We start from the raw sequence: 13312 nt of genomic DNA, 5'->3' as shown, positions 1-13312 counted from the left end.
TTGGAGTACATGTTCACACGTCCTTGATAGTGGCAGGACAGGTGGACAAGGTGTTCAAGAAAGCATATGGAATGCTTTCCTTTATTGGGTGAGGTATTGAATACAAAAGCAGGGATGTAATGATGGAACTGTATAAAAGGGTGGTTAGGCCACAGCTGGAATTGTATGCACAGTTCTGTTCACCATGTTACAGGAAGGACATAACTGCTCTGGGGAGAGTGCAGAGGAGATTTACAAGAATGTTGCCGGGGCTTGAAAATTGCAGCTATGAGGACAGGTTGGGAAGGCTAGGCTTGTTTCCTTTGAACTGAGGAGGCTAAGGGGTGACTGAATTGAGATGTACAAAATTATGAGGGGCCTAGATAGGGTAGACAGGAAAGACTTGCTTCCCCCAACTGAGAGGTCAATCACCAGGGGGCATAGGTTTGAGGTGATTGGCAGAAGAGTTAGAGGGGACATGAGGAAAAACTTTTTCACCCAGAGGGTGGTGGGTGTCTGGAATTCACTGCCTAAGTTAGTGGTTGAGGCTGAAACGCTCAACTCATTTAAAAGGTACCTGGATCTGCATCTGAAATGCTGTAACCTGCAAGGCTATGGACCGGGTGCTGGGAAGTGGGATTAAAATGAACGGCTAGTTTCCTTTTTTCTCTTTCTGGCCAATGCAGACATGATGGGCTGAATGGCCTCTTTCTGCAGTGTAACTTTTCTGCAGTTCTGTGATGACCCATCAGATGGTTTGTTGGTGTGGTCAGTTGGCATGCTGCCCTTTTACCTGTACAACCTGACTTCATAAAATTGTGGATGGAAGTCTATCTTGTCTGTCTACAGCATGTGGTTAGTTTGAGATCATAAATTCATTCCCTACTGGGCATCCTAACCCAATTCCAAGTGCATATTTCAACCCCAATTCTCACTAGGCAACTGAATGCAGCTTTTAATTGATGTCTGAAACCAATTGCTACTAAGCTTCTCTATTTAACGTCAGGACAAAACATAATCTAAAAGGCTAATGGGATACTGACGTCTCAATCTAGAGGACTAACATACAAATAGGGTAGGTGTCATGATTCAGCTGTACAAAGCCCTGATTAGACCACACCTGGAGTCACTGTGAGTAGTTCTGGGCACCACACCTTAGGAAGGATCTATTGGATGTGGAGGGAGTGCAGTGTAGGTTTACCAGAATGAGACCTGGACTCCAAGAGAGGTTCTACAAACTGGGATTGTATTCCCTGGGATTGAGAAGATTAAAAGGTGATTTGATCGAAGTTCTCAAGAAATTAAGCGGAACAGAATGGGTAGACAGAGAGAAACTATTTCCGTTGGTCAGGGAGTCTGGGACTAGGAGGCAGAGACTAAAAATTGGAGCCAGGCCTTTCAGGAGTGAAATTAGGAAACATTAATTTTCCACAAATGGCAACTAATGCTAGATCAATGGTTAATTTTAAATCTGAGATTGATAGATTTTTGTTAACCAAAGGTATTAAGGGGTATGGGGCAAAAGCAGATACATGGCATTAGGCTACAGATCAGCCATGATCTCATTGAATAGTGGAACAAGCTCGAGGGGCTGAATGGTCTCCTCCTGTTCCTACGCCAGTGGACATCTCAATCCAATTCCCAAAGGAAATTCCAAGATGGCATTTCCAAAGTCTGTTCTCTCTTGGTAATGCTTAATAACACCTCTGCACCCTGAAACTTTTGTACAAGCAACGCATTGAATTATTTGCCATTTTTGGCTACTGGAGTTAAGTTTTTCTGAAGCCCTATCTTTCTTTTTCTCTCTCTCTGTTAAAATTCTTCTATATCAAAAGACTCAGTGGCTGCTGAAGGCTATGGGGTCTAGTCACAATGGGTCAGGCAACATGACAGTGTGGGGCAGGCTTGAAGGAGGGGGAAAATGGTCTTTTCATGCCCCTCGTTTTTGTACGGTGGCATTCTGTAATGCGACTATCCAATGAGTTTGCTGCATTTTTGACAGGGCCAATCATACAACACATTGCGCATAGAGGAAGGTTTCCATTGTTCACCTGGTGAAGGATGAGCTAGGTGGGCTGAATGTGCCTCTTTGTCTGTCTCTGTGAAGCTGTTGGGCAAACCAATAAAACTGGGGGCTTTTATCAGGTCGCCAGGGAAACACGAACTACATAGAACGTACAGCACAGAAGCAGGCCATTCAGGCCAACTGGTCCATGCTGGTTGTTTATGCTCCACACGCGCATAAGCTTCGACCTACTTATGAACATACAAATATACGAATTCGAAGCAGGAGTCGGCCATCTTCATCTCAACCGGTCAATGTAATTCCTTTCTTCCTCATGTACTTATCTAGCTTCCCCTTAAATGCTCTGTTTACCTCAACGCTCCCTGCGGTAGCGAGTTCCATGTTCTCACTACTCTCTGCCTGAAGACGTTTCTCCTGAATTCCCCTATTGGATTTATTTTTGACTATGGCCCCTTTGTTTGGACCTCCCGCCCATAAGTGGAAACATCTTCCCTACATCTACCCCATTGAAACCTTTTCTAATTTTAAAGAGCTCTAACCATCCTGACTTTATGTGCTTCCTTTGAAGGTCCCGTCCGGAGTGTGGAGAAGAGCACGCCCTCCGAGAGCACCGAAACAGCTTTGAGAAGGAAGAATTTCACACGGCGGGCTGCCTGGAGTTGGGGGGAAGACACAGAGTCCAACCTCCCCGAGCGGAAGGTCATGGACCAAGACCGGGCGAGGCCCCGGAGCACCGGGTCGGAGGTGAGAGCACGGGACTGCCGCACACTGCCGGTGCACTACCGTGCCTCCTGGTTGGAAGGGGGCAATCAGGGAACGTCGTCGCGCCTCCTGAAATCCGGCTCGGAGACCTCCCTCTTCGCCTGCGACAGCCCGCCCCTCCCACCCATCTCTGAGCTGGACTCGCTGTCGATCAGCAGCATGGAGGACGAGAGCGACCCGGCGGGTACGGTCCAGAAGCAGCAGAAGTGCCACTCCACCGGCCTGTCCGACAAGGTCAGGTTCCGCCTATCGGCTGTCGGTCACGCCTTCACTGGCCTCATGTCCACGGACCGCAGGATCAGGAACAAGATCATGGAGCTGGGGCAGGACAAGGGGTCTTACTTTGGGAGCCTGGTGCAAGGGTTTATCTCCTACGCCATGGAAAACAAGGACAAGTATGCCAGCAGCACCGAGATGCTGCAGGGGGTTTACCACATGATCACCAGCCTCCGTCACTATCTGTCCCAAAGCTCAGAACTCACTCACATCCGGGACCAGTCAGACCATGAAGAATGTGATATAGGTAATCACAGTCAACAGCTTTACTTTGAATGGACGTCGGAGAAACAGGCCATTCTGCCCAACTAACCTTTGCCAGTTCTTCTGCTGCTCTCAAATCTCCTCTCATCCTTCCTCAAACGAATTAAGAGCAGGAGGAGGCCATTCAGCCCCTCGAGCGTGCTCCGCCATTTAATAAGATCATGGCTGATATGGTTGTGGCCTCGACCCCATATTCCGCCTACCCCCGATAACTTTTGACTCCCTTGATAGTCAACAATCTATTTACTTCTGCCTTAAAAATATTCAATTCTACCAGCTTCCATGGCAGAATTTGAACCCATATTTCCAGACCATGAACCTCGACCTCTGGATTACCTAGTCTAGTAACATTACCACTAAACCACTAGTCTAGTAACATTACCACTAAACCACTGTCTGCCATTAAAGTTAAATTCTGCCAGCTGACATAGGATCTGAACCTGTGCCCCCACAGTATTTGCCTAAACCTCTGATTTTCCTAATCCAGTGACATTACTAACATGCCAGCATCCACTTATCCACTTTTTATGTCTAGGGTAAATGAGTTCGTTGGCCAACCAAACTCTAACAGCACACCTTCCTATGTGTCTTCAGTAGCCGCTTGCAATCAATAACGGGGACAGACTGATGTAAGAATAAACAGTGATGGTTTATTGAGACATAGGGCAGAGTACCAGATTATATGTGCTCACTCAAAAACCTCCAGGACTAGACTTACAGTTCTCAGTTGCCCGCACTGTACAGTGATTCGTCAGTGCTGTCACATGATCAGCACACTTGCATTCTCTTAAAGGGACCGGGTACCTCACTTTACCACACCACTTATCAGTAGAACGCTCAATTCCCCTGCCCCTTTAGATTCCCGTTAAATACATCTGTGCTATCACTTCAACCACTTCCTCTGGTGGTGAGTTCCATCATCACTCTGAGAAAAGCTTCCTCTGTAATATCAATTTGGTGGCTATCTTATATTGATGCCCTCTAAGAAAACTTGCATTTATATCGCGTTTTAATGTAGAGAAATGTCCCACGTTACCTGACAAAAATTGACCTCTAGTCGCATAAGTGATCACTGACACCGAACCATATAAGGCGGTATTAGGACAGGTGATCAAGAGCTGGCTCAAAGAGGTAGGCTTCTTAAGGAGCATCTTAAGGGAGGAGATAAAGAGATGGAGAGGTTTAGGGAGGGAATTCCAGAGCTTGGGGCCCAGGCTGCTGAAGGCACGGCTGCCAGTGGTGGAGTGATTAAAATCAGAGATGTGTAAGAGGCCAGAGTTGGAGGAGCACAGATATCTCGGTGGGTTGTGGAAAGTAACAGTGGCTGAACTTCAGAAGTGGTTTGGGACACCCTGAAATGCTATATTATTGCAAGTTCTTTCTTAACAGTGTCTCTATCATTGGTTCTTAAATCATTCTGGCTTATTATCCCCAGCACTCTACCGCGTGCCTCATTTCCCAAGAAAGATCAGGAGGTTTAGAAGCAAACTAGAATCTCCCAATCTGGGTCCAACTCTCAATGGGCAACAAAACCACTTTCAGTGCAAGAGTGTTACCAACCATTAAGACCTCTGGGCCAGGGCTTTGAAGCTGAAGACAGCAACAGAGTGTCTCCTAAGGCAAGGAATAAATGGTCAAACCTGTGCCACCCTTAACTTCCTCAGTCCACAAGATTTGATCCTTCGCCATGTCTGCCCTCTCAGGCGGGCACAAAAGATCCCATGGCAAGATTTTGAATCAACATCACTAAAGAAAAAAAGGCGATCTGGTCATTATCACATTACTGTGGGATCTTGCTGTGCACAAATTGGATGCTGCGTTTCCTACTTTACAACAGCGATTGCCACTCCCAAAGTTCTTCTGTTGGCTGTAAAGTGCCTTGGGATGCACTATATAAATGCAGGGCTTTCTTTCTGGGCGTAGGGGCATCTTTAAGTGCCTGTCCTACTACCCTCACAGTGGAATTATTTATTTTCGTGTGGCATAGAGAGAATGGCAAGGGAGTAAATCAATTTCTGTTTTACTCATACCTTTTGGCTGGCTTTTATGGGAAATCACATGACAAGCAAAAAGCCAGTGTGGCCTTTTCACAGGTTTTATATTTATTTGAGCCTGTGCGTCAGCACCTGTTAGTCTTATATAGTCAGTCACACAGCCCAGCTACAGAGACACTGGAGCTCGTGGTTTTACTTGAGGCAACGTCAGTGAGTGAACAGATAGAATTAGCTCGTTCATTCATTCACTTCCTGCTTACAAGCATCATCAGTCAGGTAGCTGAGCTCGAACAGTGAATTAATATTTAAATCGTGGATTCGGGGATTTGGGTGTTGCCAGAGCTCCAGGATTGCCTCCTGGTATCTACTGCCAGCATAAGCCATGGGAGAAAAATCACAGAGGAGAATGGGACCAACTTTTCAATCTCTTAAAACACGTTCATTTGTTGGTTCTAAAAGTCTTGGGGACGGGGTAGAGGACAGGTCAGTTTGATGGGCGGGCAGTTGGAGGCAGAAGGTCAAGTGACCACACCTCCAGGGAAATTTCCAACCAGAGTTGGCAACCCAAATTTAAGCCACCCTCCTCTCTGCTGGCCTGGTTGTACAAAGTGTCAGATCCAAGGTGGCATTTAATTACAGAGGGCAATAAAATGGGCAGCAGTTGGACAGACAATCAGAATCTTACAGCTTTTCAGGGACACAAGGGCATAAGAATTAGGAGCAGGAGTAGGCCATTCAGCCCCTCGAGCCTGCTGCGCCCATTCAGTAAGATATTGGCTGATCTGGTTGTGGTCTTAACTCTATTTTCCTGCCTGCCCTGTTCCCCATAACGCTTGACTCCCTTGACGATCAAAAATCTGTCTAATTCAGCCTTGAATATATTCGATGACCCAGCCTCCGCTGCTCTCTGTGGAAGTGAATTCCAAACACTAACGACCCTCTGGGGGAAAAGAAATTCCTCCTCATCTCCTTAATAAATGGGAGACCCCTTATTTTGAAACTCTGCCCTCCCCCCCGCCGCCCAGTTCTAGATTCTCCCTCGCAGCATCCACCCTGTCAAGCTCTCTCAGGACTATTTCAATAAGATCATCGCTCATTCTTTTAAACTCCAAAGAGTATATGCCCAACATCATCAATCTTTGCTCATAAGTCAAACCCCTTTACCCCAGGAATCAGCCGAGTGAATCTTCTCTGCACTGCTTCCAATTCAAGTTTGTCCCTCCCTCCAGTGCCCCGTACAGAAGCAGCAAGACTTCCTTAATTTTATACTCCATTCCTCTTGCGATAAACACCAGCATCCCATCTCCCTGCCTAATTACATGGCGTACCTGCATGTTGACTTTTTTGTGATTCATGTACAAGGACACCCAGGTCTTTCTGCACTGCAGCATTCTGTAGTTTCCCCCCAGTTAAATAATATCCTGGAGGAGAATGATTTGGTAATGGTTTTATTGCTTGTCTAGTAGCAGTCTTTAGAAATTGGTCACTTTTTGTGGTGAAATTCCACCTTCTGATATTTATTCTCTGATTCTTTTTAAGGATCAGGCTAATCTTTTTTTTGTCAAAAATTGCAAATTCTGGGTTTGATTGTTTGTTGCCAGATTTCTCTAATCTGTTTCAAATTCAATTCACAATCTCCGTTGCTTTGACAAGACTCCACCAGCCCTATATCCCTAATTTATACCTTGTCGATAACACTCTACAAAGACTACATTGAAGCCAGAATTTAAGCTTCGTTCCTAAGGCTCCACTTGATGCAGTTTAACAGCCATATAGTCCTGTTTGTAGTTTTTGCTGTTTCAACAACAACTTATATTTATATAGCGCCTTCGATGTAATAAAACATCCTGAGGTGCTACACAAGAGCAGTATGGCACTGAGCCACATAAGGAGGTATTAGTGGTCAGATGACTCCATGAAGGAGTCCTCAAGAACTCAAGAAATAGGAGCAGGAGTAGACCGTATGGCCCATCAAGTGTGCTCTGCCATTCAATTCGATCATGGCTGATCTCCCTGAGAGACCAAACATCTGTCTGTCCCAGCCTTAAATGTATTCAACGATGGAGCATCCACAACCCTCTAGGGCAGAGAATTCCAAAGATTCACAGCCCTTTGAGTGAAGTCATTTCCCCTCTGCTCAGTCCTAAATGATTGGCCCCTTATCCTGAGACTGTGCCCCCCCGTGTTTTACATTTCCTGACCAGCAGAAACAATCTCTCAATATCTACCCCATTAAGCTCTCTTCAGAATTGTGTATTTTTCAATGAGATCGCCTCTCATTCTTGTAAACTCCAGGGAATACAGGCCCAATTTACTCAGCCTCTCATCATTGGACAACATCCCTCATCCCAGGGACCAATTTAGTGAACCTTCACTTACAAAGCAAGTATATCCTTCCTTAGATATGGAGACCAAAATGGCAAACAGTAATCCAGGCATGGTCTCACCAAAGCAAAACTTTTTTATTCTTGTACTCCAGTCCCCCTTCAATAAAGGCCAACATGCCATTTGCCTTCCTAACTGCGTGATGTGCCTGCATGTGAACTTTCCTCCCAGAGAATGATCATGTGTGTGTGCATGTCTCTTTCAGACGCATCCATTGAAAAGGCTTTGCAGAAGTGCATTTTGAAGCCTTTGCGGGACCACATCTACTCCTGCCTCCTCGACTTCCATACCAAGGACGGCTCCCTGAAGAAGCTGAGGGACAACCAGCTGGTTCTCCAGTCCCAGAGCCTGGCAGAGCTGAGCGTGTTGGCTGACGTACCTGATGCTGTGGGCCTGGAGAAAATCCAGCAGAAATTCAATGCCATGCACTCGTCTTATTGTCCCTGGAAGAAGGTGACCCAGCTCCTGAAGGCCTGCAAACTTATTTATGAAGCAATGTCCGCGACATCAGGTGAGAAACAACTGATAGGCTCTTTCTCAGATCAGCGACTTCGGCACTGGTAAATGTCTGTTATCCGAGCCACTCTGTCATGTAACATTACCCAATTTCACTGTTACAGGGAAACCCTATGGAGCTGATGACTTTCTACCGGTCCTGACCTACGTTCTGGCAAGCAGCAACTTGACAAACCTCTCCCTCGATGTGGAATACATGATGGAGCTTTTAGACCAGAGCCAGCTACAGGGTGAAGGTGAAGTGACGCCATCTATCTCCTAGAGGAACAGAGCCACTTTATACCCCACTTCAGTGTACAGTCCCCAGTCTTGCTTAAGTCCCTGATGGGCCTCTGATGCCCAAAGCTTCTCCTATTCCAGAATCCAAGATTTTGCCAGGATAATGGTTAATTGCCAGGCCACAGGGAGTCATATATCCATAGGGCAAGTGTGGGGGCACCGACAGGCATAGTAACAGTCTGTGCGCCCTTGTTTTCCTCCCAATGCATTCTCCGCCGGCGCTGCACCCTGCTTTCTCCTTCCCACCCTCCATTTTCCCTCTCTCCTTCCCTCTTTCTCCCTCCCTCCCACTGGGATATATAACCTTTGTGCAGTAGTGTAAAATGGATGATAGTGGGTTGGTCGTCCATTTTACCTCTCTCACTACTTTTATTCTCAATTACCTGGGAATAGATGTACGGATTGTGGCCTGAAGTTTAATCAGTACAAAATCCTTGGGTTTAAATGTAGAATTAGAGAAGACTTTTGGCCCAAGACCTAAGGTCTTGGCCTAGCATTACAGGATCTTTAGTTAAGGCCTTGAATATGGCATGTGAAGCACTTAAATATGTGTTACTTGGGCCTAATGGCCTATTCTTGTGTTATGACCTCTATATAATTTTGTCACGGGCTAATGTTTAAGACTTGACTCAAATCAGGCTTCTAATCAAGGCTTGAATTAAGTTTGAGAAGTTTTTTTATTCGTTTATGGGATGTGGGCATCACTGGCTAGGCCAGCATTTATTGCCCATCCCAGTGTCAACCACATTGCTGTGGGTCTGGAGTCACATGCAGGCCAGACCAAGCAGCAGATTTCCCTTCTTAAAGGGCATTAGTGAACCAGATGGGTTTTTAACAGCAATCGGCAATGGTTTCATGGTCGTCATCAGATTTTTAATTCCAGATTTTTATTGAAATATCCTGGGTCTCTGGAATATTAGTCCAGTGACGATACCGCTATATCACCACCTCCCCCCTAAGGCCTCAATTGTTGAATGGTTTAAAACAGAACTCAGGGGCAGGGTCAAAATTAGGTAGGATGAACTGATCCTCTTCCTGTTCTTAAAATGTTGTCTCCTCCTCATTTTTACACTATCTAGGTGGATATTATCTAGTAACGATGTTTGGCGCACTCTACCACATCAGCAACTTCCAGCCCAGGCATATAACCCGACAGATGAGTGATGAGGCCAAGTCATCGCTTCGTCAGTGGAGAAGGAGAAGGACATTACACCATACCCAGTCAAAGAGACGCTCGGCACAGGTTGGTACCACTGGCAGGGCTGGTATCGCCAACAGAAGTGGGGCTCCTTGTACAATTATACAATAGCAACTTATATTTATATAGCACCTTTAATATAATGAAATGTCCCAAGGGGCTTCACAGGAGGGTTATCAAACAAAATATTACACCGAGCCACATAAGGAGATGTATAGGGCAGATGACTAAAAGCTTGGTCAAAGAGGAAGGCTTTAAGGAGGAAAGCGAGGTACAAAGGTGGAGAGGTGTGGGAACGGAATTCCACAGCTTTGGGTCCCAAAGGCTAAAAGCATGGTCACAAATGGTGCAGCAATTAAAATTGGGAATGTGCAAGAGGCCAGGATTAGAGGAACGCAGCTATCTCAGATTGATAGGCTACCCTGGAGCATCATTACTGGTAACCCATCACCTCTGTGCTCACCAGCCTACACTGATCCCCAGCAACACCTCGATTTTAAAATTCTTATCCTTTGTGTTCAAATCCCCCCATCACCCCCACCCTTTCCCTTTCTCTAAAACCACCTCTAGGCCCACACAAACTCGCCGACAACTCTGCACTCCTCCAATTCTAGCCTTTTGCCAATTTTCAATGTTCCACCATTGCTGGCTGTGCCTTCAGCTAACTAGGAGGTCCTAAACCCTTAAATTCCCTCCCTAAACAGACAGTCTAAGTGCTGGTCTCCATGTTATAAGAAGGATATGTAGAGGCCCTGATTTACAAGAACAGATTTACGAGAATGATAACAGGACTGAGTGGTCCATCAGGAAAGGTAAAAGAGACTGGGGTCCTTTTTTCTGGGAAAATGAAGACTGAGGGGGCTGACCTGATAGAGGTCTTTACTATTAGAAAAGAGTTTGATAGGGTAGATAGAGGAGATATGTTTCCACTTGTGAACAAGAGCAAAACTGGGGGCCATAGGTAAATGACAGTCACTAACAAATCCAATCGGGAATTCAGGAGAAACCTCTTTACTCAGAGAATGGGGAGAACGTGGAACTCACTACCACAGGGAGTGGTTGAGGTGAATAGTATAGATGGACTTAATCTTGATTAACTCCTGAGAGAGAAAGCAATAGAAGGATATGTTGATAGGGTGATATGGAGAGAGGTGGAATAGGAGACTCATGTGGAGCATACACACCCCTTCATCAAGGGCCATTTCAGGTGTTGGAACATAGGATAATCCACCTCATGAGGCCCAGTCAGCCCAACTCCATGTTTCTCACCCAGTGCCGGGGTTTTGGGACCTGGAATTTTGGAGAGTTGTTCCCTCGTTGGGAGAAAAATCCTAAATCTGAATACCAACAACATTAATACCAGGCACTTGAGCTCTGCAGGGATTAATGGGAACCGATTGATATGTAGCCTCATGGTGAACCCCTAAAATAGTCCAGAGAAAAAAATTTGGACACTTGTGCACATTGTGATAAATTTGCACTGTAACCAACCCTCTACCCCCAGACGCACCCCCAAAGCTGATATCCATCCTAAGGTGCCATCTGATTCTCTCTCTTGGCAAATGATAGGTTTAACCAAGCTTACAGTGAGTGGGAATGGCTAACCATTGGTGGTGTGAAAGTGTCAGGCCCGTAAAAGTCAGCGCTCTCCCTTACTCTGCCTTCTCCTTCTTGCCCTGTAGGATTTGCTCCACATTTCTTTCCGGGAGCCGTGCGGCATCCAGGCCACTATCCTGGCCCCTGCGCACACGAGCATGGTGGAAGTGAGGAAAGCTTGCGGCGAGAAGTTCGAAGTGCCGGACCCGGAGAACTACGACATCTTCGTGGTCAGGGGCGACTCTTACCAGCTGCTGGAGGAAGATTGCTACCCTCAGAAGGTCAAGGAAGAGCTGCGGCAGAAGGGGGAGTCGGCCTTCCATTTTGTGTATGGGCCCAAGGACAGAGACGAACTCCCCCAGACTTCATCGCAGGAAGGGCTGGCCACTTCATGATAAATCACCTTAGGGACTGAAACCCCAGAGGGTTATGTTGGCTGCTTTGCTTTAAAGTCCGAGAAATATTTTGAGGCCAGGGTCACTTGGTAAATCTCTTGAGCTGTGGTCTCCTGTTTCTGGGCAGAACCAATGGAACATAAGAATAGCAGAAGGCCATTCAGCCCCTCTGGCTTGTTCTGCTGTTCTTATAGCTGATGTGTCTCACATATGATACATACCCCAGTCTTGTTAAAGCACTCCATCTTTTAAGAATCCTCTGTGTGGGTAAAGAAACCTTTTTCCTTCCGCTCATTCTTCACGTGATCATCCTCAGTTTGTGTCCCCCTATTTACTGATCCACCAATTTCAGGAGACACCTCATCAAAGTCCTTTGATCACCTCTACCAGATCCTGAACCTCCTCTGTCCCACCGAAAAGAGGCCAAATTTCTTGGGTCTTAGCGACATGATAATCTCTCATTTTTGGTATTGCTCCTGTGAATCTTCCTTGTCCAGATTCTACTGGATCTAATATCCTTCTGACAATGAAATACCCAGAATTGCAAACAATATTCCAACTCTGGGAGACTTGTACAAATCCAAAATTGTTTTTAGAATGTGGATGTCGCTAGCAAGATTGACCATCCCTTAGTTGCCCTGCAAGGCTTCAGGGTAACTGTGTTGTGCGCTGGTGGTCAGATTGCTTCCAAGGGCTAATCATGTTTTGTGGGACTTGGCCATACTGGGTAGGTGGGAGGGCATTAGTGACCCAGTTGTTTTTTTTTAAATCATTCAGGAGTTTAAGGTCATCTTTTTCTGATGAAAGTCCACAAAGGGCCAGATTTTTTTTGTTCTTTTGTCAGCCAAATGCTACTGTCGAGCGAGGTTGAAGGATCATGTCTTTCAACAACTACTTGTATTCATAGTGTCTTTTTAATGTGGCAAAACATCCAAAGGGTGCTTCGCAGGAGCCTTACAAAACAAAGTTTGGTGCCAAGCCACTACATGAGGAGATATTGTGACAGGTGAAGAGAGTGGGCTTGAAGGGGCATCTTAAAGGAGGAGAGAGGGGCAGAGAGGAAATTCCAGAGCTTAAGGCGTCAGACCGCTGAAGGCATGGCCGCCAACGGTGGAGCAATTAAAATCAGGGATGCTCGAGAGGTCAGAATTGAAGGAGCGCAGAGATCACGGAGGGAAGTGGTGCTGAGGGTTACAGAAGGGCGGGACCATGGAAGGGTTTATAAACAATTCAGGGGTCACTTATCCAGGAGCCGAGGGGTGACTTGGCCTTATCTCTGCTTCCTGTTCATTTAAATACAGCACCAACATCCCCGAGGCCATGAAATCCTGTCCCATCTTAATTTATTTTGTTGCTTTAAAAGAATTATTTAGTCGCCATTTCTTTCTCAGAGGAGCCGCAAACTTGGAAGGTTTGGCTCCCCTACGTTAAGCAGAGACACTCCATATCTACTGGAGTGAAGGGTTCTTCACTGTTCCTCCATGTTGGAGTGTGCGTCAGTGATTATCTTCACCCCCAGCTGTCTACAGAACAAAGTTCATTCTTTTGAAAAACGTTCTTACCTATCTCAAAATTGTACCTCACAAAAACGTGGGAAATGTGATTAAATTGTAAATTGAAATAAAAGTACCAATGTATATTG

The 13312-nt window shown here is 46.0% G+C and overlaps 1 protein-coding gene across 1 annotated transcript in view; it reads left to right on the top strand.

Annotated features, from left to right (window-relative positions):
- Positions 1-13312, top strand: part of LOC121272631 (ras and Rab interactor 3-like) — a 36948-nt gene extending 23636 nt beyond the window's left edge. The window contains exons 7-11 of the mRNA XM_041179317.1: positions 2574-3290; positions 7892-8197; positions 8307-8438; positions 9561-9724; positions 11362-13312. Of these exons, the coding sequence (XP_041035251.1) occupies positions 2574-3290; positions 7892-8197; positions 8307-8438; positions 9561-9724; positions 11362-11670 (1628 nt within the window). The 3' untranslated portion in view covers positions 11671-13312. The remainder of the gene's footprint in view (positions 1-2573; positions 3291-7891; positions 8198-8306; positions 8439-9560; positions 9725-11361) is intronic.

Source organism: Carcharodon carcharias, chromosome 34 (genome assembly GCF_017639515.1).
Source record: "Carcharodon carcharias isolate sCarCar2 chromosome 34, sCarCar2.pri, whole genome shotgun sequence".
Lineage (NCBI taxonomy): Eukaryota > Metazoa > Chordata > Chondrichthyes > Lamniformes > Lamnidae > Carcharodon > Carcharodon carcharias.
The sequence above is the reverse complement of the archived record's forward strand: the minus strand, read 5'-3'. Positions and strand labels throughout refer to the sequence as shown.